Source organism: Ananas comosus, linkage group 22, assembly GCF_001540865.1.
Source record: "Ananas comosus cultivar F153 linkage group 22, ASM154086v1, whole genome shotgun sequence".
Lineage (NCBI taxonomy): Eukaryota > Viridiplantae > Streptophyta > Magnoliopsida > Poales > Bromeliaceae > Ananas > Ananas comosus.
This window is the reverse complement of record NC_033642.1, coordinates 9,120,994-9,147,734: the sequence shown is the minus strand read 5'-3', so window position 1 is coordinate 9,147,734 and position 26,741 is coordinate 9,120,994. Positions and strand designations below refer to the sequence as shown.

The 26,741-nt window shown below is 36.6% G+C and overlaps 2 protein-coding genes across 5 annotated transcripts; one reads left to right on the top strand and one right to left on the bottom strand.

Moving 5' to 3' along the window:
• On the bottom strand, positions 1,239 to 9,416 carry LOC109727308 (probable serine/threonine-protein kinase At5g41260). Of its 3 annotated transcripts, none has more exons than XM_020257372.1 (12): positions 9,183 to 9,416; positions 8,943 to 9,102; positions 8,610 to 8,830; positions 7,167 to 7,302; positions 6,277 to 6,410; positions 6,088 to 6,193; positions 4,818 to 4,903; positions 3,762 to 3,950; positions 2,987 to 3,151; positions 2,537 to 2,650; positions 1,742 to 2,034; positions 1,239 to 1,623 (listed from the first exon to the last, which is right to left on the bottom strand). In XM_020257372.1, the coding sequence occupies exons 2-11, from the start codon at positions 9,022 to 9,024 to the stop codon at positions 1,789 to 1,791; spliced, it is 1,479 nt and encodes a 492-aa protein (XP_020112961.1). In that variant the 5' UTR covers positions 9,025 to 9,102; positions 9,183 to 9,416; the 3' UTR covers positions 1,239 to 1,623; positions 1,742 to 1,788. The 3 variants fall into 3 exon arrangements, with proteins under 3 accessions (XP_020112961.1, XP_020112960.1, XP_020112962.1); XM_020257371.1 differs by having other exon boundaries at positions 8,943 to 9,090; XM_020257373.1 differs by lacking the exons at positions 8,610 to 8,830; positions 8,943 to 9,102; positions 9,183 to 9,416 and adding an exon at positions 7,449 to 7,535.
• On the top strand, positions 12,932 to 26,464 carry LOC109727081. Of its 2 annotated transcripts, none has more exons than XM_020256965.1 (33): positions 12,932 to 13,295; positions 14,075 to 15,105; positions 15,860 to 15,917; positions 16,591 to 16,713; positions 17,036 to 17,093; positions 17,195 to 17,331; positions 17,524 to 17,682; positions 17,778 to 17,864; positions 18,164 to 18,352; positions 18,560 to 18,712; positions 18,793 to 18,984; positions 19,074 to 19,139; positions 19,445 to 19,540; positions 20,367 to 20,453; positions 20,592 to 20,708; positions 20,815 to 21,022; positions 21,145 to 21,209; positions 21,534 to 21,592; positions 21,693 to 21,824; positions 21,911 to 22,406; positions 22,489 to 22,671; positions 22,764 to 22,825; positions 22,905 to 22,980; positions 23,159 to 23,308; positions 23,393 to 23,526; positions 24,146 to 24,266; positions 24,343 to 24,416; positions 24,858 to 25,002; positions 25,113 to 25,262; positions 25,402 to 25,497; positions 25,580 to 25,675; positions 25,752 to 25,960; positions 26,071 to 26,269. In XM_020256965.1, the coding sequence occupies exons 1-33, from the start codon at positions 12,981 to 12,983 to the stop codon at positions 26,126 to 26,128; spliced, it is 5,382 nt and encodes a 1,793-aa protein (XP_020112554.1). In that variant the 5' UTR covers positions 12,932 to 12,980; the 3' UTR covers positions 26,129 to 26,269. The 2 variants fall into 2 exon arrangements, with proteins under 2 accessions (XP_020112554.1, XP_020112553.1); XM_020256964.1 differs by having other exon boundaries at positions 12,933 to 13,295; positions 26,084 to 26,464.

The following is a 26,741-nucleotide window of genomic DNA, read 5'->3' as shown; positions in this document are numbered from 1 at the left end:
TTACAAGGCCAATCCAATAAAAAATGATCTGGAAATAAACTTAACATAGGCGATGATCAGAATGCGTTACAACAAAATATATATATTTTTAATTATTTTGCTGAGAAATAAACTCAGTTAAATATGCAGAGCAACTCAATTTTGAACTTAAGATCTCGAGTGCTAACTTTCAAACTCTTAGCCAACCGTCCTAGGTACGATGAAAAATAGTGTCCACAATATCCTGCTGCCGTATAAAACAATCGGGCCGTTAAATAAATGGAAACAAAGCGAGAGGAATTTACATTGTTCTGGGCATGGGCCATCCAAATCCAAATTGGATTCGTTGAATTCGTGAAACACGTTTCTTTAAATTGATTGATGAAGTTTGTCCCTTATTCGGGAAACCCAGAATAAAAAAAGGAGACGACAAAAATAAACCTTTCTTTAAAATAAGGAAAAACAGCTACGTGCGTCGCCTAAATTTTCACCAAAGTACCTAGCTACCTAAAAAATTTCATCTCACAACACGCTCCTCAACGTTCTCTTTTTTTCTTGTTTTTTCTTTTTTCCCGAACGGGGCGCTTTACAATACGTGCTTACCCTTCTACAGGAGGAACCAAGTTCAGATAAAACACATTTATCTAAGTAAAACGAGTCTAAATTCATCCTCCAATTTTCCCAAAGAAATTATTGAAGGGACTTGAAACGAACACGTACGAGACTTGAAAAAGAGAGAGGAAAGAAGAGGCAAATTCTCTCAGTGACAGGAACGGTTCATTTGGTTGGTCACACGGAACACACGTTAAGGAAGATGTAAAAGGTTAGACCAACAAACCCAAACCATAAAATCTTAAAATGCCACAAGTTAAAGCCACTGAAATCAATCATACAGTGTCGTATTTCGTATTTCTTCTGGTAGGAGAATATGAAAAAAATTTTAAAAAAATACTATCATGTAGACGCATCTTACTCCTTAATCCTAGGATTTAAAAAGATTTCAAAAAAAATTGAGCACTTTACACCACAAGAAGAAGAGGGTGCACGGATAATGTTGCTCTAAAAAATTAGCAACTGAAAATGAGAACTTGAATGAAAGTGAGAAAGCATTAGCAAGAGTTTCAAGAACAAAGGACATTTTACTCTGAAAAATTATTGAAAGAGGAGAGGATCACTCTCACCTACTGCAGCCCCCTGAATCCGCGGTCCAACGCAGCCTCACGATTCGAGCACAGGGTGTATTGAACAGCTCACCAAACTGTGGCAACAAGACCAACAATATACGCAAAACTTTAACAAATCACATTGTTTATGAATGCAAGAAATAGATCCAAAGAAGGTCTAATGTCGGGATTCGAGAACCACGATAACAAATTGGACCATTCCACTGCTATACAAAGATGCGAAAGATCAACAATATACACCATGAGCCCTTTGTGAAATAACACTTTATAAAGCAACAAACAAAGAAAACATTTTCGCATCTTAACAGAGAGAGAAGAGAGAGAGATCCATTTGCAAACTTTTGCATGGGTGTTGCAGTAATGTCCTCCATATGTACATAAGAATAGGGGCTGACCTAGCCACTTCTAAGTACTGACCAAAAACTGCTTCAGCATCCAACAGTGTTGTTCATGCGTTAACCTAACAAACAAACACAAAATACCCTTCAAGATCTCGTAAGTTTCATGATTAAATTTCAGAAAATTAAAGATAATTTATATTTTGATTTCGGATAATTTCCTTCAATAGGAAAATTTACCGGAATTCGGGCTCACTTTTACCCAGCCATAAATTGATTTATGGTTGTTAGTGTACCCCATTCTTTTTTGCTTCTAAGGAAGAGCCATCTTTAAGTGCTTCTCGAGCTTCGTTTTCCATTCCTAGGGCGAAAAGGGCGGCGGCCTGTAGATAAAATGCAGTAGGCCAAGTCGGAGATATGACTAGTGCTTGCATTGCATCACTAAGTGCTTGTTGTGGCATATCATTCATCAGGTATGACAAGCAACGACGGGCGAAAATTGTTGGAGAAACCATTGTCCCAACTTCAATAAACTGCGAGCAAGACAAATGAAATAACCATTTATCGCACATTAATAAGTGGCACGAAAGGAAACTTTTCCATATAGTTTAGTGCTATGGTATTTCTATGTCCCTAATTTGTATAAGAGTTGACAACCAACGATAACAAAAACACCAACTATATACTGGATAAGAGCGATAGTTGCAAATTAAATAACCTACACGATAACATGTTTCAAAAACAAGTTATTTTAGGACTACAGAAAAGATACAACCTCCAAGGAAAAAAAAGAAGAGATCTTCATTCATTATAAGATAAAATGCTATGCATGTAATGGCTCTTATTACGACTATCAAAATTCAAAAAACAAATGCCATTAGCTTTACAACAAATGACATAAAGAAAAAGAAAGGATACGTACAACAGTAGGCATCTCCATAGACACTGTTGCTCTAGGTATTCACATATTAAAAAAAAAAAAAAATTGAACCATGGTCAACTTAAATAAATTAAACATAGGAAATGTATATTAACCTGGGAGTAGCACTCAATTGCAGAATTAAAGTCTTTGTGCCTGAATGCAGTATCACCCTTCTTCTTTGAGTTCAGTGTTTCTTGCATTTGGCTGGTCCACATCTGAAATGATAACTGCAAATCAAGGATAAAAGTGTCACAAAGAGAGAGAGAGAGAGAGAGAGAGAGAGAGAGAGAGAGAGGAGGGTTAAAGAAAACAGTTAAAATGAATATATTAAGCCCCCGCAGACGACCAAATAACTGACTATTAGTGGAGCATCAATTCATAACAGTGAACTTCTTTCTTCATATTATTAGTACGGACCAAAAATTATTAATAAATAACTTCCACAGTGTTAACGACAACTTTCATATGAAGTTGTTAACAGCAACTTTCATAGACATGTAAGACTAAACAGATAGATCACATCTGCCAGTGGACACTCAAAATTGAAGAATTTTTTTTTATACCTCATTAGCTGTCCCCTCATCGTCCTTGTAACCAGTCTTTTCAAGAATCTCATGTATTGCTGTTAAATCCACTCTAGAACAAGCTTCGCCCAGTGGAGAAAGAGATAGTGACTCCAATGTCGATGTACCGCCACGAGGTATATCCATCAGCTCATATGAAGGAACCTGCATAGGTATCTCACAAATCATTATTAACAACAAATTTGAATCACTATTGATAAGTGACTCTATACATGGAGAAATATGCAGCAGTAAGTGATTCAAATGTATTGAACTTTGTCGGCAATACAACGTCACAATTAAATATCTGAAATTTCATTAAACTTTGAATGGTACTGTCTAGATATCAAAAGACCAAGGGTAAAGATATATGAAGACATCCTCAACTATATACCATTTTGAAATAAACCCCTTTTGTCAATTGAGCACCGTTTATTTTCTTCTTTTGATTTCAGGTACTTCGCCGGTTGATTCGGGAATTCATTAAACTCGATAGTAAATTAATTAAATTTAATGGCCCTGCCTGGCCTTTTCAGCTGACAGAACTGCACATTTTGTTGCCGATTAACAAATGGTAGCTAAAGTAGGCATTAAAATTAATGGAGTCCCCAATTAGCAAGGAGCGGCTATATTTCAAAATGGCCGATAAGTTCAGGGGTCTCCGTAAATCTTTACCACGACCAATTTCAACAAGATCATGGATGATAGGCGACATAATTGAACAGAAAAGTAATTCACAATGAAGAGTGAATCTAGAAAGAGGATGAATATTCACCTGAGTCTCCTTTTGAAGCGGAGTCAAAGATAGCACCAAAGACCTCACATTAGGCCGCTCTCGTTGCTCATAGTGTAGGCATCTCGAAGCTAAGCGTACTAGCTCTGTTCCATCCTCATTTGAAAATTGCCCTTCCAAGCATGAGTCTGTCAGCATATTGAAGTTGCGATTTCTTATCAAGTCAAGGGCCTGCCGAAACATCCAAGAGCAAATTAGATACTGCACCACACAGAAATATAAGGTTGGGCTTGGGCCTGATTCTATTCCGACAGCAAGTCCCTGTATTGCTGTTTCTCCTCAGCTGTAAGAAGCACACTGATAAATATAGGGCAAGGGTCCTCCTCTGTTACAAGGTTGAGCTCAAGGAGTTCATCCACAGTCGCCTGGCCACCATCTTCCAGCTCCTTGGGTGCAGGGGCTGCATCAGCAACCTCCCCATCATGCGTAACCGTTCATTGCTCCATAAAGGTTTAGAAAGATTGCGGGCCGCCAAAGACCTAAACTATAAGCTCCAGAGCATCAAGACAAAATCAACCTCAAATAACTCAGTGCTATGCGAAGTGTAGTCTTAGCGTCTATATTAAACTATGTATGACACCATGCTCAGGGCCCTATTCATTTCTTAATGGAATCTGGGCCGATTCACTGATTAAAAAACTGGGTTTTATTTTATTTAAGGCCAAATTAGCCTGAGATTTTACAATACAATGGTCTTGATTTAGCAGCACTTAGCCACTAGCACTACTTCGACTAGGTCCCGTACCCTGAGCTATTATTTCTTAGTAGTGCTAAGCTATGAAAATTAGATCTCTTTCCCCTCTGCGCTCTTTCTTGTCTGCTTCGGAGAAATCTTTAAAGGTTCCGCCCCTCTCAGCAGTCACAAATTTCTGTCGATAACAATCTTTGCACAGCCATAGTTTACCGCTAAATTCTAGATTTTCTAGAAGTCCATACTTGATGTCAAGGTGTACCAAGAAATAGCTTGTATGAAGGGGAACAACGAAGCAACCCATAGTAGATAGGAATCACAAGAAGCTAATTAGAGATAAAACTTACATGACTAGGAGGAATGTGCTTCCCACTAAGCACGTCAACCAATAACGTGCCAAAGCTGTATATGACACTTTCAGGTGTTATTCTTCCTACATATCCAATGAGAAGAGAACAAACCAAATTAAAAGCAAGTATTGAAATATTACTTGATTACACATCAATTTGGTATTTACATATCTAATATGAAACAAAAAGCAAGGATGCAAAAATAATTTCATGATAATTGATTCAGCAAATAAGCATGAAAAGAGATCAAAAAGTACCAAGTCAAGTTTAAGTTACAAAGCAAAGAAGAAAAATCAGGTGCATGAGAGTTCAACAACAATAACCAATCTATGACAACCCCATTTTGCAAAGCCTACAATTATAGCTCCTAATGACAACTGAACAATGTACCCAGAACTCTTCCTTGATACAGTAATAATCCTTCTCATTGCATTAACAGATACACTAAACCGACAAGTATGGTGCACATTTAAACCTTAAAAGTCACTACTCTCTTTTTAAAGCAACTCTTTTGATAACTGTTAAATCATATGTTGTCCAGAATCAAAAAAGGAGTGTAAGCAGCATTAAGTTATCAATTCCAGCTTCTTTTTCTTTCTGTGGTCTCTTTTTGCTTTTCCATCTTCATACTATATTTTACATATAACCATCCATATATTTTGGACTATAAATACAACAAATCTTAATAATATGAACTGATAGCTTCTCCCGAATAAGGAGAATATTACAAAACCAGTCCTCATTGATTACATATTAATGGCCCTGTTTGGATGTTGGAACAAGTTATTTCATGATAAGTTGTATGCTATGAGGATTATTATTATTATTATTATTATTATTATTATTATTATTATTATTGATGTGGCTACAACCTAGGATTTGATATTAAGCTATAACTTCATCCTCTCAGGATAATGCTTTCCACCTACGTGATGACTTACCTATTCTCCGGCAAAAATGATTTAGAGGCTGTCTATACTCTATACTATGTGTTTATAGACATTAAATTTCCCATCAACCAGTTATTACATTTCTATTGATTAAACAAAGAGACAAGGTCAAACAAGACATTCATGGATCCTTCCAGGCCCTACATAAAGAAGTTGATCAACTTTTGGGTCATAGTGAGAGTGCTCATACATCACCTATATATAAGCTCGATCGTAAATTCTATATGGAAAAACCCCAAAATGAATTTTATAGTACATTTAGCCAAATGCAAATGAGCTCTCCGAGTAGGAAATCTTCACTTCAAAAGGATACCTACCAGTTCTCATATATTCAGGTGGTGTAAATGCCAAATTCGTGCTATAACTTTTCCCATCCCTACTGTTCTTCATCAAGCCAAAACAGGACAGCCTGGGGTTACAATCCTGCAAAGCATAACTCCATAGTAAGACAGACTAGAAACAAAGAATTATGATTGCACTGCACTGATAATTGGCATAATACTAACATCATCAAATAGTACTCTATACGCATTAAGGTCATGATACAGCGCACGCCCCTTGTTAGTGCAATATTCCAAGGCCTCAGCTAGATAGAGTACTACCCTTAATCTCATAGACCATTTCATCGGTTTTGATTCCCCTGAAAAACAAAGACAGAAAAAAAAAGAGCTGCCGTCAATACTATGAAATTTTGGATTTGCATCCATGTGTAGAGTGAGGAGGGAAGAGTAAATACTAAAGAAAATGACAGCATTGATATCTCAGAAAGGGCGAAAAAGAAAGGTCTTGATGGAGATTTGTGTAATTGGCCAGAGAAGGAAAAGGGCATTAGTAATAATACATCCCTGCAGGTACAAATAGTACGAACAGAGAACGAAAAAAGAGAATTATGTCATAGATTTCCAAAGTCAATGAGCTACAACATTGTGCAGTTACACATGGCCACATAGAACCTTTATTCCTTCTTTTCTTTGGTTCCCCCCCACCACAAACCACCACCTCCCCCACGACAAACCACCACCACCACAAACCACCCCCCACCCCTCCCCCTCTTTTTCACACGGGGAGGGCGTAGCACACTTGAAAATGAAAATAGTTAGCTAATTATTAATATCTGAACAGGTTCAGTTTATATAGCTAACAAGCTAAGTTTTGAGCGCCTATGTTTGCACTCAACTAGAGCAGATCGAGCGGAATACACTCTGTGATTATCAAGCTGAAGAATCCATGGTTTGGCTTGATTCAATTCATTTTCAGCCCATAAAAAGACAAGATTTCTCAAAAACAATCATAATTGAACATAAAGTACACCTATTAAATGCTATTTCCAAATTAAAGACGTCGGAATAACCGAATAGCAAATGTAATATGGCAGCTATATCCAATACAAACTTACAATGAAAAAGATGTTTTGCAAGAGTATCATTAGGCATATACTCTGCCACAAGTAGCCTCTCTTCACCTTCACAGCAGCAGCCAAGTAAATTTGCCAACCTATGGTTCCGAAGTTGACCAACAGCTTTTGCTTCTTCCTACATAAAAAAAGTAATATTAGAGCTAACATATGCTACCTTTCAGTATATTATCACAAAGAAATTGCTCCATCTTCAAGATATATATGTGCTGTCCAGTGCAATCGAAAATAAATCGAAATGAGGTTAGGTTAAGATGCAAGAACCAAAATGCAGTAAAATTTTGGACAAGAGAAACCAATAGCAGAAACAGTTAGTACACTTCTCATATCAACATAATTTCTATAGTTTGCACTATATTAAGATTCCACAATTTTTGACACCATATGTTTCAACAAATAACAGCCACACAAAATCGCCCACTCATCATGTGGTCCAAATAACATGTGATCAGCTCCGCTTAAAATGTACCGAATTACGGAAAATATTAGAGCCACCCAAATCTGCCTACCTTAGTCTCCACTAAAAAAGAGGCTGCTTCGCTCCTTGCAAAATCGTTTGCAGACAACACAACTAAACTATGTTTACATGTTTACACGTATAAACCAGAAGAGAACAGCAGTGATGCCAAAGTAGAGAGAGAATAAAGACAACAGCCTAAATTTGAAAAGAGTGATGTTCATCGCTCATGAGAACTTCTCTACAATTTGTGTAGAATAATCTTCTCTACAATTTGTGTAATAATCGATTTGATAGGAAACGAGCCCATGAATAGATTTAACACTCAAAGTTGCGTGCACGATGAATTTGTAAGGCACGTGGAATTGACATATCAGGTAAAAGACGGGAATTTAACCCATTAGAACATAGCACAGAAATTTAACCCGTTCAATGTTGAAGGTGGGGATCAAGCCCACAACCTCACGTAATGACGAGATTCAAAATTAGCTTTGGTACCATATTACCCAATAGATCGATTTGATGGGAAACAGGCCTTGGAATATATTTAACAGATCTAAATTTCCTTGCTAAGCTAACACAAACAAGCATAGTTACTTGTACAACCAAATGCATAATATGCAACATTCCTGTTGAAAGAAATGCTATCTCATAGTTAGCAACATTAACATTTCCGGCAAAAACTAAGGAAAATGAAATTGAGCAATTCCTAATAAAAATGTCTTTGCATACTCCCCACCTAAGAGCATCTTGACAATTAAAGATTACAAAACTTATGCAAAGAAAGGGGCTTAAATGTTTTATCAAACAAAGTTACGAGCAACTAGTGAGAGTTACTAAGTCAGCCCCAGATATTCTAAATTCGAACAAAGCAGTGCCGCATTCTTGATAAAGTACCATTCAAAATAGTTTAACAACCATCTACGAGATCCACCAAAATTAATTAGAAAAGGTGATGAACCAAATACCAAGAACTGCCGTGGATCAGGCCACGCCAATCTATTAAACCGCTTCACAGCGATTCTCCGCTGCGCATCCAATTTCCCTTTATACACTACATTGGGGGCCTTCTCCCCGTGCTCCGATACGATATTCTCGACGGCGAATCCCGACGTGGCCAATTTCAGCTGCTCGAAAGAGAATTCCTGGAACGGTGGTACGTCGTACGTCTCGCCCTTCTCCTCGCTCTCTACAGAAACACACATCACAAATCTCACCCAACATACACATCACAAATCTCACGCAATATATACAACCAAATCCACCGACCGATCTACGGATACTAAGTCCAAGCCACTCACCAACATCGGGAGCTTCGAGAACCGTCCCTTTGAACTGCGATCCGAAACAACACGCCATCGCCTTCGACACCCGAGCTCCCATCGCGATCTACTGTAGAATCCACCCCCAAATCCAAGCTCTTCTACTGCTTCCGCAATCCAAAGCGAACTACAACTCCAACTTCACCGATCATCACACTACCTCGACCACTAATTACTCAAATTCAAGCTCAAATCGAAGAAGAAACCCATCAAAATTACCTTATTCTTCGGCGAATTCGACGAACAGCAACTCCGAAGCTCGATCTACGACTCTCGGAGGAGGTTTAGAGAGGAGAGTGTGGGGAGGGAGAGGGGGAAAAGAAGAGATCGGATCTCGGGTTATTGTGAGAGAGGGAGAGAGATAAAAAAAAAAAAAATTCCCCCAAAACAAACACGAAATGGTCGATGCGGTTATTTTTATACCAACACGCCGTCCTTTGAAAACCCTAGAATTATGAGTGCGATTAATCACATCATAACATATTCTATTCGAGTATTTGGTTACTCACGAGTCGTACTTACAATAATTTAATTCCAATTAAAATCTTAAATTAAATTTAATAATTACTTTTCCGTATTTTGCGATATACTCATGAACAGTAGAGTAGCGATAACGAAGCGTTTGCGAAGCTCGCGTCGTCGAGCGCGTGCAAGACGCCGCCGCCGCTGCGTCGCTGTACCTTACGCAGTACGTCAAGATTTTTTTGGATGAACTCGGTCTACCACGTCACCCGTGCACAAGCTTTTTTTAAATGCTGGTTTACTTATTATTATTATTATTAACATAGCTAGACCGCTAGCGTTTTACGGTAAAGGTATACCGATCAACTAAATTATTTATAATGAACTGAATATTTATTTATATTGGTATTCAAAAATTTATGATATTTTTTACATCAATTTTAAAGCTAGAAAAGGAAATCTCACGGTTATTTGAAGGTAAAAATATACAAAATTTATCTCATTAATCACCGATTTGAATTTGACTATAAAAACTTTATTTTACTATCTTGCTTTTAAATTTATTTGATTTGAGATAATTGCTGACTCTTTAACTTCAAAATTTTTTTTATGTTTACAAATTTAGATAGTATATTTTGCACAATTTATATTCATTAAAATAAATAATTAGCTTATGTTTTGTTTTTAAAAAGCTATCAAATCATCTAAATCAAAGAAATTGAAAAATTAGGTACTAAAATTAAAATTTTAAAAAGTTAAGCAGCCGAATAAAAAAGGTTTATAGTTCATATAAATTTCATACATTTTTATCTTCTCTAAACTCTTGTTGAGTTGTGGCCTACCATTAAAATTTAAAATACCAAAAATTACAATATAATAAAATCTCCCATTTAGTACATTTGAGTGAATCGATCAATTTATTCTTCCATGTATTTAGCTAAAAAGTAATTTTTTGAAAAATGCATTTATATTTTTATATAGTGGTATTTTGTACTTTATATACCGCTAATGTGCTGATAAATATTTAGTAATTTTAGACTGGTATATAAACTAATCAAAAATCTTTTTATAATTCATATGCAAATATGGTACCTGTTTGTAACGGGAACATTGCTAAATTAAATTAGATGAGAGTGGTGTTAACTTTAAGAAAAGGAATTTTAATTGGTCCGGTCTCCTACACCGGGTCTAGGCAACGGTCCACCACACCTGGCGCCGCAATCGTGAAGCGCCCGCAGAGGACGACTCTTAGGCCGTTGGTTTGGAGTGGATTCTCGGCGTTTACGCGAGCCGTGGGCGCATGCGGACACCCTCATATCCGCCGTCCATCAATTCGTCGGCTCATCTCCACCGCCCAGAAACGGACGGCGGAGATTTACTGGGCGTGAGTCGGAGGGTGGATCGCGTGCGTCGCATCTGTTTTAGTGGGATTAGTTATACGGTTTTCGTTGACCGTAGAATTATTCGGCGGTCGCTGATTTTATTCTACCTACTCCCACTATTTTACCCCTTTGCAATATAAATAAATAAATAAATAAATATTTCGAACTTTTAAATATTTATTTATTTGAAGTTTATTAAAAACCAGCCATTATTTAATGCCTAAATTTAATCAATTTTTTATTAATTCCAGTGTCTTTTTATTCTAAGTAAGAAATAAAAAAAAAGGTTTTGTTTTTTTTGACTTCATTTTCTAAACTCAAGTTGTTAGATAGCCTACTATCTGTTTATATAAATATTTTATTTAACCAAGGATTTAAGTATCAATCGGTACAATAATTTTCTAAATAAAATTCAAAATATTTAATAAAAATATATAATAAACAGTTAAAATATTTTGTTGTTGAAAATATAAATATTTTTATTTCATTATATGTTGACATATATGCATTTTTTGGGACCGACACATATGGACACGATCTGGTATGCACTATGTCATACCGTACTGACAAATTTTTGATAAATATCACACCACTACACTAAAATCCTTGTGTTTTATAAATTAATATTATTTAATTATCATTAACATGTAAGATGAACTTGACGCAAACTACCGACCAGTAACAAAATTGAGCGAATCCATTTATTAAAGTATTCAATCACATATAGGTCTAAAATTATATATATTTATAAAAAAAAATAAATAAGTTCATCCATAGCAAGCTTAACTATAACTATAACTATAAATATAATAGTGAAGCAAAGTATAAGTGACCAATGATCGCGACACATTAGATGGTGATCTTAATAATTGCCACAAAGCTTGTACACGCAGGAGGGTGTTACATAAATAATCCTCAAAAAGAAAAGGGAATAATAGTTAGTGGGCCCCTATATTTGCATATGAAGTTGTTTATCTACTAAGTTTTATATTATTATTATTATATATTTTTTTGTAATATTTATATGAGTACTAGATTGCTTAATATATGTGTATAATTATAGTAAATATTTTTTTGTAATATTTATATGAGTACTAGATTGCTTAATATATGTGTATAATTATAGTAAATATTTTTTTGTAATATTTATATGAGTACTAGATTGCTTAATATATGTGTATAATTATAGTAATTAGTAAGGTCATTTTCGAATGACCTGTAACTCGTCTAAAGTCAATGTGTGAAATGAATTTTGTACTTACATTCCATGCATGTTTTTTTTTTTAAATTAGAAAATTATATCTGGTTTTATTCCCTCCTCAATAATCGGGCTAATTTTTTTTTGACTTTTTTTTTTTTTTGACCGGCCAAAAACATGAATATTGTCACGTCAATGGAAATTGATTTGTTTGGAATGTGGTGTCGATGTAAGCATACTGCATACGGTTTGACATTTTATAAAATTTATTTGACTCTATTTTTATTTATCAGTGCCAATCTATTATGATAAAATATTGTAATTTTTTTTTATTTAGAACTAAAAATACGTTTATGAATCTCAAAAGTTGAGTAAGAATTTTTTTTTCGCTTTCGATTATGCACTATAAATAATTTATTTGGAATGCTTTAATATACCGGTCATTCTAACATCACTAAATAGTACATCATTAATTAAATAATAATAATAATAAATAATATATTATTTTACAGATCAAATACGCCTAAATAATATAGTGGATGGGGATTAAACATATGGTGTTATATAAATAAATATTAAAAATGCTACTAATTTTAGCTACTTAAGCGTATGCAGAGAATAATAACAAATTTATTTATTTATACGGTGATATCAGAATAGAAGATTCTGAATGGTTTGAAAATTTTCATATGATTTAGCCTGTTTATTTTGGACTCGGTACAAATCTAAAGTGGCAAAAAAAAAAAAAAGATTCAGATTGGGTCGGACTTAAAAGTAGGCCCACCCGAAAGAAGTAACGGACTATTTGCATCATTAGGAAAGCCCAAATAGTGGCCGCTTAATACGGCCCATATAGTCTCTCACGTGACGCATCACGTGCGCCAACACTTCGCCCACTAAAGCCCACTCCACCGTTCTCCTCCTCCAACTACCCGAGCTTCTTCCCCCCCGCGCCAACGCAAACCGAAACCCTAGATGGGGAAGGGTCGCCCCCGCGCCGTCGAGAAGGGCGGCGCCGCCCACCTCTCCGACCCCTCATCCTCCGCCGCCGCCGCCTCCTCCTCCTCCGCCGCCTCCTGCGGCGGCGGCGACGGCGGCGGCGGCGTCGGCGTCCCCCACGCCCCCGTGTTCTACCCCACGGAGGAGGAGTTCGTGGACCCGCTCGCCTACATAGACCAGATCCGGCCCCTCGCCGAGCCCTTCGGGATCTGCCGCATCGTACCTCCCAAATCCTGGGCTCCTCCCTTCGCCCTCGACCTCGCCTCGTTCTCGTTCCCCACCAAGTCTCAGGCATAGTCACTGTGTTCTCTGATTTTATTTTTTCTTTTTTTGAGAAATTTTAGAGATTTTTCACGAATTATTTGTTGCTCCACTATTTCTGTGTTGTTCGCTACTGTTATATATGAATTTTGACAAAAAAACCATTGAAAATTATGGATGACCTGTGAATTAATTTGCTAAATTAAGTATTTTATGCATTGTTCATCAACAAATGAATTATCTATTATGTTTTAGCTTCCATTCATTGCATATTTTCTTTTGTATATTTCTCACGGTTTACGTATACTTTTTTATGACAAGGTAAACTGGTATGGATATTGGATTACCTCCCTTAATGACCTATAATTAAGGGAAACTCCCTCAGCTCCCATTTGGTTTCGTATGAGATATTTTGATCAATGTAATTGGGGGTTTCGTTAAAATTAATTGCTCTACTAGTTAATAGTTGTTAGCAGCAACAGATTCCTCACTTTTTTTAGCTGGAATGTAATCAATACACGTAAAACTTTGACGGAATCACTGATTTATTCAATGAAATGTCCAATTTCATCCATTGAAATAATAACTCGAATTAAAATAAGTCTGTGTAAATAAAATAACTATAATTCAGCTGTCTATTTCACATTGGCCTGTGGTTCAGGTGCTCTAGGTACATTTTTACCTATGTTTTATATTTTTTGGATTACTGTAGCATTTCTTTTTTCTGAATTCTAAATTTTTGTTGATCCCTAAACATTTTGATCTTGCCATGTTTAATCCGAATGCCTAACTTGTGACTCTGGCGCCAGGCTATTAATTGCCTCCAGGCGCGGCCCCCATCCTGTGACCCGGACACCTTCCGCCTTGAATACCGCCGCTTCCTCACATCCCATCTCGGGCGCAAGCCCAAGCGCAATCCTGTATTTGATGGTGAGGAGCTTGATCTCTGCCGCCTTTTTAATGCTGTGAAGCGGTTCGGAGGCTACGACAAGGTCTGCGCCAAGAAGCGTTGGGGTGATGTCATCCGCCTTGTGCGGCCGGCCCGGCCATACATCGGAGGGAAGATCTCGGAGTGCTCGAAGCATGTCCTGTCCCAGCTCTACTGGGAGCATTTATACGAGTATGAGGAGTATACTGGTCAGTTGGATCGGGGTATTAAGAAACCTCCACGGAAGAGGAGAAGGAAGAATTCAGATACTGCTGAAAACGCTGTAACTGTTGTTAATGAGCAATTGGATCAGGTCTGCGAGCAGTGCAAGAGCGGATTGCACGGAGATGTTATGCTCCTATGCGATCGGTGTGATAAGGGCTGGCACTTATACTGCCTCTCGCCACCATTGGAGAGCATTCCTTCGGGAAATTGGTACTGCTTGCAGTGTGTGAACTCCGATAAGGATAGCTTTGGCTTTGTTCCGAGGCGGAAAAAGTGTACAGTTGAAGTTTTTAAGCGTTTGGACGAGCGGGTGAGGAGGAAGTGGTTTGGGCAGAAAGATCCAACCCGACTTCAGATTGAGAAACGGTTTTGGGAGATTGTGGAGGGTAGGGCTGGCGAAGTGGAGGTCATGTATGGAAGTGATTTGGATACTTCATTGTACGGTAGTGGTTTTCCTCGTGATGGTGATCCGGTACCAAGTTCGCTAAAGCCGGATGTGTGGAGGGACTATTGCTCTAGCCCATGGAACCTTAACAATTTTCCAAAATTACCAGGGTCGATGCTTCGGGCTGTTCAAGAAAATGTTGCCGGTGTTATGGTCCCCTGGCTTTATATTGGAATGTTATTCTCGTCCTTCTGTTGGCATGTCGAGGATCATTGTTTTTATTCAATTAATTATTTACACTGGTATGATTTTGCTTGTATGCTACATGCTTTTCATGAATTTAAGATCTATGAAGTATCAGCTATGTTATGCTTAGTTGTTACATGCTTCAAGGAAACTTAACAACTTAGAATCAGTGTTTAACAATGACAACTAACTTGATTTTTGTTTTTAATATGTTGTGGATAATTGTCCAAAACTTCTGAAACCCACTCATTTTGATCGATTTTGGTGGGTCCCAAACCAAAACAATGTTGATACTTGATACCTATTTGCAGATTTCTTTAGGCAGTTTTTCCTGAAAGTTGCCCAATTTCAACGGGCGTAAACCAGTTATTTATTTGGTCTTTTTTAGTCCTTTCATGTTGTTCATTGTTTGGAAACATGTGGTTGTGTCATGTGTCATTGTCTTGTCAACCAACTCTAATAAAGGAAAAAAATAACTCATTTCCTTAATATGAAGCTTTTTGGAAATAATGGCCAAGAAATTCATATCAAGCTCCCATATGCTTTCGTATTCATTATATTTCCTAATCCCTCTCTGAAGCTTTGGTCGCACCGAAATCTTGACGGTTGTGAGTGCATTTCCAAATTGTAATCTATATTTCCATATTTTGCATTTGGCTGATCACAAGTATTCAGTATTCTTTGATGGCAATCTATATTTCCATATAACTGGTTTATATTGTCATTATCAAGTGCCTACTTGCACAGTAAAGCATAGTATTTAAATTTAAAATGAATATTCAGTTTAAATTGTCACTCACATTATTTCAGGGGGGAGCCAAAGTTTTGGTATGGGGTACCTGGTACTGAAGCCAATGCTTTTGAGCAGGTAGTTTTTGGAATCTAGTGCAAGATCAGTACTTTCCATATCTTATAACTACACATTATTGTCAGAATTATAGTGGTTGTCCCTCCCTCTCTCTTTCTCTCTCTCGTGCACGTGCACCCCCACGCAGCATCTCATACACTTCATTAAATTCTTATAACACTTGTTATATCTTTATTTGCATCTCTTGGTATGGTTAAAACATGCAAGAGGATCTTACATTTTTAATCTTTTATACTCAGTTAAACTTTAATCAAGTTTAACTGGTTATGCAGTAATTTTCATGAGTATCTTACATTTTCATACTCAGTTAAATTTAAGTTTAACTGGTTATGCAGACATTTTCATGTCCTTTTGCCCTATTGTTCAAGGCTCAAAGCAGTTTGATTTACGAGTCTTGCCACCTGCCACAAGGTATTGTAATGGAAGTAGTTGAAGATGGGAAAAATAGGGTTCTAAAACACTTTACTGTTAGTGTATAACCATTTTACTTGTTAGGTTACATCAAATGACATTCTGAAGTTGACCGTGCATGCAAATATGTTAAAAAAAATTTAAATGCTCTGTGGGTTTTATAGTTACATGACAACATTTATTCTGTTTTTTCTTTTGTGATTTTACTTGCTAGTATGTGAATAAGAATATGAAGTAAGTTGTTGCTCCATTTATTTTGTAGGTTATGCAAAGTGCCCTTCCGGATCTATTTGATGCACAACCAGATCTGCTGTTTCAGCTTGTCACGATGCTTAACCCATCTGTTCTGCAAGAAAATGGCGTTCCTGTTTATAGTGTTGTGCAGGTTAGTAGCATCTTGTTTATTTATTTACATATTTTTTATTTTTAAATGCTATATGTTGCACGATCCTTTTCGCCAGAAGCATATTTTATGTCTACCTGAAGAACCTGAGAATTATTGCCTGATGGTGCATCTGCACTTCAACGCTTTATTAGAGGAAGTGCTTTTTACTATTAATGGGAGAATTTAATACCATCTTTGAAGTGTATTTGTTAGAGGAAATGCTTTACTATCAGTGAGGGAATTTAATATTATGTTTGAAGTTTCCTAAATCTTAATGTTTTAAGACACTATTCTGATTTGTTTGGCCTTTTCTTCTCTTCAGGAGCCTGGAAACTTTGTGATTACTTTTCCAAGGTCCTTCCATGGAGGTTTTAATTTTGGTAGTTATTTACCTCTTCTTTTTTTTCTTTTTTGAGAATTTACCTTTTCCGTGACTTCTATTCTGCACTCAGAAGACTTAGTTTTGTTGCTGGGTTTCCAGGTTTAAATTGTGCTGAGGCTGTCAATTTCGCTCCTGCTGATTGGCTTCCTCACGGTGGAGTTGGAGCTGAACTATACCGTCTGTATCATAAGGCACCAGTTATATCCCATGAGGAACTTCTTTATGTGGTTGCAAAGGTTTGTAGTTTTCCTTTTTTTCATTGATTCAGACTAATTGAATTTTCTGCCCATCTATTTCTTTGCCATACATGGGACTAAAGAATTGTTCAGTTTTTTTTATTTGAAGTGATATTCAGCCATGATTACAACCTCTTATTTTATTCTTGAATTGCTGATTTTATTTTTATTTTTGTTTTGGGTGCTGGACAGGATGGTTCTGATACCAAAGCATTGCCTTACCTTAAGGGAGAGTTAGAAAGAGTATTTATGAGGGAGAAAAGGTGTAGAGAGGAATTGTGGATTAATGGTATTGTTAAGTCAAGTTTTATGTCTCCAAAGAGTCATCCGGAATTTGTTGGCACTGAAGAGGTATATTTTGGTCTCTTTTTTTTTTTTTTTTTTTGATGTGAACACTTTTATGATGCTTTTCTGGTGTACTTGAAAATTTTATGAATGTTTTGCAGGATCCGACGTGCATTATTTGCAAACAGTATTTGTACCTTTCAGCCATTACGTGCAGCTGTAGGCCAGCTACATATGTTTGTCTTGAGGTTCGTTGTTTATTGAAATTATTTTTTCTTAATGTTAACTTATCTCTATCTTAGTTTAAACAATTCTTGACACTTAAAGAATGCCCAGTAGTTGGAGCGTCCACCTAACTTTTAACTTTTGCCTTCGAAACTTCTGAATTTAACTAACCAATCGATGCAAGTAATCTATCTTTTAAGTTACAAGGTATTTAAAACTTGTTAAGTTTTTGGTTTCTGATAATAATAGAAAGCTTAAGTTATTCCTAATTCAGGTTTACTAACATTTAATTCCTCTTTTTTTCCCTTTTTTTTTTTTTCAGCACTGGAAGCATCTGTGTGAATGTAGTCCTGACAAGCATCACTTTGTTTATCGTCACACTCTTGCAGAGCTGGGTGACCTTGTCCATCTGTGCTCTCCTACTTCCAAGACTACAATCACTGAGGAGATAACTCAATATCCTCGGTGGCATCGCTTAATTCCCAGTGAACAAAGTGCAATGATTAAGAAGGTTTCTTCTAACTACTACACTTTCTATTTTATCCTCGGAAAGCAGCTTCTGTCTCAAATTATGTCTTCTGTCAAGGGCATCTTGGATTGGTTCGCCTCTTCCATATGCTTGAATAATATCTTTCATCAGGATGCTGAATCTCTAGGCTTTTATAATGTTGGTTAGATCTACTGTTATCTCTTTGGATAATGTGGTTTAGTAATTCAGGTAAAAGGTGGCACCATATCTTATACACAGCTTGCTGAAGATTGGCTTTCAAATTCTTACCACATTCTTGAGAAGCCATTCTCAGATGCTGCTTATAATACTGTCCTGAAGGATGCTGAGCAATTTCTTTGGGCCGATCACAGCATGGATCCTGTATGTGTGTGAATTTTCTTTTGACTGATTGAATATATTTTAAGTCCTTAATTTTGCTTAATCATTGTTCATATGATTAGGTTCGTGACATGGTTAACAAATTGACCGAAGCTCAAAAGTGGGCAATTAAAGTGAGAAGCTCTCTATCGATAATAAGTGATAATGTGCATTCAAAGAACAAGCGCATGAAGAAAGTGATGTTTAATGAAGTCAAGGAATTACTCAGTTTCAATCCTCTTCCCTGCTGCGAACCTGAGATTACGAAGTTGGAGGTCAGTAAAAGTTTTTGCTGGATATCATATCTTTTGTCTTGCCTTAAAGCCACAGCTAACTCTTTTTCATGTTTTCGTTTACGTTGCAGGCCTATGCTGCGGATGCTAGTAAGCTGGTCGCTAAAATAAGCAATGCTCTTTCATCTCGATTAAATGTAAATATCTACTGGAAAATGATATTCTTATGATAATGGGCCTCTTTGAACTGAAATCCACTCATTATCTAGATATTGCATACATGCTGGACAAGCATATACTAATTCTCTCCCATATAATACTATATATATCACAGAAGCTTCAACTTGAGCTTTATGATTAGCAATACGTAGTGCAGATTGTTTTGTGCTGAATTTAGCCTATGATGTGTTCTATCAACTATTGCGCTACTTTCTAATTTTATCCACAAATTACTTGTTGGGGATTCATTTTGTGAATTCTTGACATGACATGGCTACTCCAGATAAGCGAGTTGGAAGAATTGCATTCTAAGGCTGCTGCATTTCCAATTAATTTGACAGAAGCTGCGGTGTTAGAAAGTGAAATTTCTTCTGCTAAGGTATGGCTCTTGAGGACTCTGTCCATATTGCTTTACGATGTCAATATGTTTGTACTTCCATTTGAAGTTGGTAGTGAAGTTGAACTTACATGACCCAGATTCAAGCGCATAGTAAAGAATGAATTGGTTCATGGGAGGGTGAGCTGTTAATTTAAGTAGTTAAAAGTTCGTGGAAAATGGGTGTTAGAAGGAAAATTTTGAATTTAGTAATGTACTGTTTGCGCAAATGAACTAGTAGTACATCTATAGGACGAAGGAGCAATAATAAGTCTGACATGGTATAAATGAAATTTGTGTGGAGTGTAACCTCTATTTGCCATGTATTGTGTGAAAATATATTCCTATAAGTAAGCCTTTAAAATTGACTTTTAATTATCGTAGTACTTGAGTTTAAGGATGTGTCTTATATGACGTCCACTATCAGGTCTTATTGCCCATTGAACATATCATTACTCACCTTTACAATACTTTGGAATTCTTCTTTAGAAACTCTCATTATTCACTTTTTGATACTACATTTATGTTTCTTTGTCAAAGGTTTGGAAGATGTTTTTGTCAGGCAAGCTCTCAACTTTAGTAGAAAATCAATATTGAGGAACTTACAATACCTGTGTGGATTAGTTATTGCATTGGCTGAATTATTACAATCAAAGTTGCATTTTTGAAGCATGATACCTTAAAGCTTGATGATCAATCTCAGTACCAATCAAAATAACTACCTCTTCTCCACTTCTAAACCTTTTATCCTAATAATCTTCAGTTTTTAATTAAATATTTAAATGTCAAACTCTTGTATTGCTGGCTTAGAATTTTCAGTGTCCTGCAGCTGTGGTTGAAAAATGTACGAGATTGCCTGTCAGAGAAAAATCCTGGCATCATTGAAATTGATTTCTTTAACAAGTTGAAATCAGAGGTATGCAGCTTTTGTAGCGAGTTGATTTCTAATCTAGCCTTTTATTGGTTAGTATCTTTTTAATCTGATCAGAAAACATTCAGAGAATATGCAGATCTATTATTTAATACACATCTGACATTTTATAAATATTAATAGATGCTACAGCTTCACGTTCAGCTTCCGGAGATGGATTTGCTTTTAAACCTGTGCACAGAAGCTGACTCTTGGAAAGAGCGGTGCCAAGATTACCTAAATGGTCCCCTTAACTTGAAGGTTGCAATCCTTGTATAACCACTCGCTATTTTTTGTTTTGTTTGCTTGGAAAAATATTTATGCATCAAGTATCAAAGTAACACTTTTTGGCACTCAAAATTTACAGGAGCTTGAGAAGTTTCTGCTGGCTGCAGAAAATGTCAGAGTTAGCATTCCAGAGCTCAAAATCCTTAGGCAACACTATTCTGATTCTTGTTCGTGGATTTGCCGTTGTAATAATGTTCTCCAAAATCTTAACGAACGGGACGATCACATGAAAAATGTTGAAGAGCTGTCACGTATCCTGAAGGATGGGGAATCACTGCATATACAAGGTAAAATTCCTTTAATTCCATATGTTTGCCAAAATAATCGACAGAAATAGTTTGAGTCCTATTTATTCCTCCAACTTGGTTTCAAAAATCTTCTGCATAAAATCTATTTTTCCCTGATATAGGGGAAGAGCTGGCTGCTGTGGAACTAGAATTAAATAAGTCAATGTGTAGAAAGAGAGCATCTGAGGTAACATGTTGTCTCGAACATTTGTCTGTTCACCTTGCTTGCTGATGAGTGCAAAGCATTGTTATGATTCCATTGTATGTAGATGTCCTTTTTATTTTATTTCATATTAAGATCCAACGTTCAGCAAGTATTTCTTTTCTTGTTATACATTTCCCTAGAGTTTCCCGTACAGACAGAAGTGTAGTTTTGTGCACATTTATATTTTGATGGATTTCATTTTGTTCTGAGTTTCAGAACTTGATTATTCTTGGTGATGTACAATGCATCTTAGTCTTTTTGTTGTCTTATTTATTTGAATAATTTGATTATGTAATATTTGAGCAGGCACTCTCTCTTCGTACACCATTGGAGATAATCCAGCAAGTACTGGCAGAAGCTTCTTTGTAAGTTCTCAATACTGTGGCCAATTTGAAGTCTTTTAGACCAAAAAAAAAAAATTATAGACATATGGGCTTTGACCTGCCACTTTTCTCTCTTTCCCAGATTAGAAATTGATACAGAGCAACTGTTCATTGAGATCTCTAGAGTGCTTCGTGCAGCCATCTCTTGGGAAGAAAGAGCTAGATTTGTTCTTGAGCATGTGTCTTGCATCTCCGAATTTGAGGGCCTTATACGGTATATTACATACTATTCTATGCTTTATTCTTTACATGCTGGGTTTTAGTTTTATGCTGATTCCATTTGATGCTACAAAATTTCAGGGCCTCAGAAGATATATTTGCAATTCTTCCTTCTTTTCCTGATATTGAGGATGCGGTATCAGTGGCTCGCCGTTGGATGCTTAAATCTCAGCCATACCTAGGACGTACTATTTGTGACAAGAATTCCTTTGAGCTCATGCTTAAAGTCGATGATTTGAAGGATTTGGTTGGTCAATCTAGATACTTAAAGGTCAACCTAGATACTCCTCAGAGACTTCAGAACATTCTGCTTGATGTTGAGAAATGGATGCACAAAGCCTCTAATTTATTGGAGAATATAAGATCTTTGTTGTATATGAATGATGCTGACTTTATAGTCAACAATTGCCTTAAAACTAAAATTCAGCAACTGCTTAATGAAATTGATTCCACGAGGAAAATTGGGATATCCCTTGGTTTTGAGTTTAAGGAGTTGCCTGAACTACAGCACGCATCTTTGACAATGAAATGGGCTTTGGTTGCAATTTCTTTCTGCTTCATGATTCCTTTGCTCAAGGTAATGGATTAATACCTGGTGGATATTTACCTATATCTTCCTCTACGTTACAAGTGGAATTTTTCATTGTTTGGTCATACAGGAGGTTGATCGCTTACTTAAGGATATGGATCATATTCCAGCTGTATTTTCTGGTAGTAATTTAGTTAAAAGGTTGTTGAATATCACAAGATGGCTTAGAAAAGCACTCGTCCTACTTCCTGATCCTCAAATCTCAAAGAGGTGCAATGTGAAGGATGTTGAAAATTTTTTAGAGGAATCTCAGGTCTGTTCTTTCATTTTGGATTGTTATGAGTATTTGGAGTGCTTGATCGATAATAGTCATTTCACTTAACAAAATACATTGCATATTTGCAGGAAGTAGAGGTGCCACATGCTATGATGGTTTCCCGCCTCAAAAATGCCATTGAGACACACCGGTGAGTCCGAGTTAAACCCAATTAGTGATAAGGGAGAGTAGATTTTGTACTTTCTTTGACACCATATTTTTTTTTCCAGTTCCTGGATAGACCGATGCCATGCTTTCTTCATATCGCCTGGAAAACAATCTTGGGGTTTTCTTCTGGAACTGAAGGTAAGCTTATTGCTGCAGCACCACTGTTGGCTTCTTCTTTACATCTATAAGTTTCATCATGTTGCTAGATTATCAAATCTTGGAGCTATATATGTGCTATATTTCTAAGTCCCATTGAATGCATCGTAATCTTTTGATTTGCTATTGTGAATTATGATCTAGAATTTGTTCATGGCAGGAAAGCGGTAAATCTAATGCTTTTGATTGTCCTGAGATGGACAAGGTTGTCTCCGAGATAGAAAAGGTTGAGAAATGGATGTTGCAGTGTCGTGGTTTTGTGCAACCTTTAGTTGGAGACCTTGGTTCTCTGTCCAGTGAGCTCTTGAAAGTAGGTTAATTTGTGTTGTTTATGCACCCTGTTCGTTGTAGGGAATTATTCTGACTAAGACCTGCTCTAAATATATAAACTCAGATCCAAAGATCTCTGGATAAGGCTCTGTGCTTATATGGTGGATCAAGTGTTTGTACGAGACAAGAAATCTGTGTCTGCTGTCCGAATGATACAGACAATGAGAGAGTCTATACATGCCTGATATGTGAGGACCGGTAAGGTACTTGAGTTAATATTACTTGTTCCCTGATACTTATCTTGTTGTAACTCAGTTTTTTGTTTTTTTTTTTTTTTTTTTTTGGTGGTCTAACGAAGTGTAGAATAATGACTGAACTCATATATTGTTCATTTTGGTTGCCCCGAGTTGGACAAGTTTCTCCTTTTGTATAAAGTGTAGAATAAATGATGGGAATAAGAGTCTAAAATTGAAAAAAAAAAAAAGTATCAGGGTTACCTAACCTCCTTAGAAGGTTGTGGTTCCCAATCTTTCAATTTTGCCAGTGGGTTCCCAAATCCTTGCATTCTGTTGCAACTTTTTTTTATGTATTTGGACGAATATAGCAGCATAGACATCATGTAAGAAATTCATCAGTTACGTAGCATGTAGTTGGATGACTATCACATAGATACTATCATCTTCTAAGGATGAATATAGTTAGATGACTCTCACAATTGAATGGTTGGTGCCCAAACCAAAAAGTGCTAAAAAGCGTGAGGTCCCTTGTACAACTTACTGATCTTCACTTCTTTTTTTTTTTCTTTTGCATCCAGTGCTTTGCTATATGATGGGCTGCTAGTAGAACTTTTGAGTGATTTATCTCTTAACTTTCACAGGTTCCATTTCTCATGCATGTGGCCGACTTCTGCTAGTGCAGACATGAAAAATAAGAAGACATGTCTGCTTTGCCTCTCTATAGAAAAGGGAGATGCAGCACTAATTGGAAGACTGTCGTGGGTAAAGTCATCTTCGTTTGGAAGTCCCAATTGATTGCTAACAGATCATAAATTCTGATGTCTGGATGTTTTTGCAGGTATCGAAAGGGAAGCGTCCTAAATTCAATTCATTTGTTAAACTTATATCTGTAGCAAACTCTTTCTACACAAGGTAATTAACACATATTTGTGCTGCTATCATGCCTTTAACATCTTATAAACATCTAGAGCACTTTAATTTTGGAATAGCCTTGATTTACATAAATATGCTTTCTTCTGATTTACATAAATAGCCTTGGAATAGCCTTGATTTACATAAATATGATTTACATAAATATGCTTTCTTCTGAATAGGCAGTGCTGACCTCTATTTAGTATTAAATACTCTAGATTTTTAGATTTTTCTGCATGAATCTTCTCGGGCACAATTTTATTTTTTTTCTAATCTCTGTTAATAACTTTGCATTTGCATCTATAGCCTAATATATGTGAGATGCTACTGGGTGGATACGTCGGATAGATTATTGATGATTTAATGTCAGTCTGAAAATTTTCCATCTAAGAGTAACTTTCGCAGGCCACAGTTGCTTGATTAGATAATATTGTTTTATAGGGTTGAAGAGCTGGATTTGCTGAAAGAAATAGTTGAACAGGCACTGAAATGCAAGTCATATTTAACGCAAATAGTTATCCATGCTATTTCTTATCGGGAGAAAGATCTTAGCTCTATCTCAGAAAGCCTCCTGCTGGCTGTAAAGGTGGCGCTTGATGTGCTTTTTCCATTTTTCTTTATTTTCATCTCTTGCTATTATAACTTATGATAGATTCTTTCTATTCGTGTCTTCATCTGGGTAATGGTTATTTACAGGCATTAACAGTGTCTGGAGTGTACGATCGGCAAGATAGCTTAAGCCTCGAATCCGCATTGACTGAACATTCGTGGAAAATAAGAACCAATAAACTCTTGAGGGCTTCGAGAAAACCAAACATTTACCAAATTCAGCATCTCGAGAAAGCGGTACAGTATCAGCTTCTTAGTGCATGCTAGTTGTTATATGTAAACTCATGCTTTTGCAGAAATAACTCTCTATTTTGTCAACTACATGCTCATAGATTGCTTACGAAATTTATGTGGATTATCCATGCGGATTGTGCAGGGTTCAGCTTTAGGCATACCATCTGGTGACCATTTCATGATGGAAATTATTAATGCAAAGAAAACCAGTTTGCATTGGTTAGCGAATGCAAAACAGGTTGAGAATGAATTTTAATATCATGCTTGAAACAACTTCCATGTAGAAAAAAAAAATTGCACTAATACACCCTGTTATTCAGGTTACTTCAGATTCAGGGAAACTTGCTCTGAGTGAAGTTTATAAACTTATTAGCGAAGGCGAAAGTTTACCTGTCCATTTTGATACAGAATTGAAGGTATATAAACTGATGCTGGAACGTGAATTTGCTTCAGGGATCAATAAGTTCACTCTCATTTTTCACTCCTGTGCAGTTACTAAAAGTTCGCAGCGAGCTTTACTGCATCTGTCGAAAGCCTGATGATAAGAGGGCCATGATCGCTTGCGACCAGTGCGATGAGTGGTATCACTTTGATTGCATTAATTTGTGCAAGCCCCTTCCCAAGGCATTCTATTGCCCTGCATGTTTCCCAGCTAATGGAGAGTTCATTTCGCTCCTGCGATCAGCCTCTCGCGAACACAGGTGGCTATTTGGATGCTGGGGGATTGTTCATGTTCTCTTTTGATTCATAAACTATTTATTTAATGCTTTGCTTTGTGTTCAAGATGTTCTTTCTTTAACCAATGTGCTAGTTCTCTCTTGCAGCCCGTGCACCGATGGAGAACCAGGCACGCCTCCGGGTTGCCGTAATGGATTGGAAGGAAGGGAACTCAATAATGCTAACCCTAGTTCACAGAAAAAGCCGCCAGTGAGAATAGACCTGATTAAGTTATTGAGATGCAACAGTGAGATCCATAATTTATGGAGAGGGAACAAAAGGCCGCTTCGAAGAACAACTCGAAGACGAAGCGTGCCTGAGTGCCTCTCTTAGTTTGTTTTTTTTTTTTTTTTAATTATTTTTTTGGTCCTTTTCCTGTGTATATATATTAACTTCTTCATTTACATTTTCAATGTGTCATTCATTTCACCATTGATTCGTCAGTGGTTTCATCAGCAATAAGATTATTATTCTCTCTTTGGGTACTATCTCTTTGTTACTTCAAAACACTGGAGTACACATATATGGGCCTTTGTTTAGCTTCTGTATGTGATTTTAATCTTGGGCTCTATTTGTGTGACATTTACTTGAAACATTCTAACTCCACATAAATAGATGGATAAATTGCTGTGGTACTTCTCATAGCTTCCATGGTGGTCCATTTCACTCTGTTTAGAGTAAGGTTAAGAAAATTCAACCCTTTTTCTTTATTTTGAGCTTGATTTTAATAAAAAACTTTTTTTTTTTTCGAAAGAATAGTTTTGT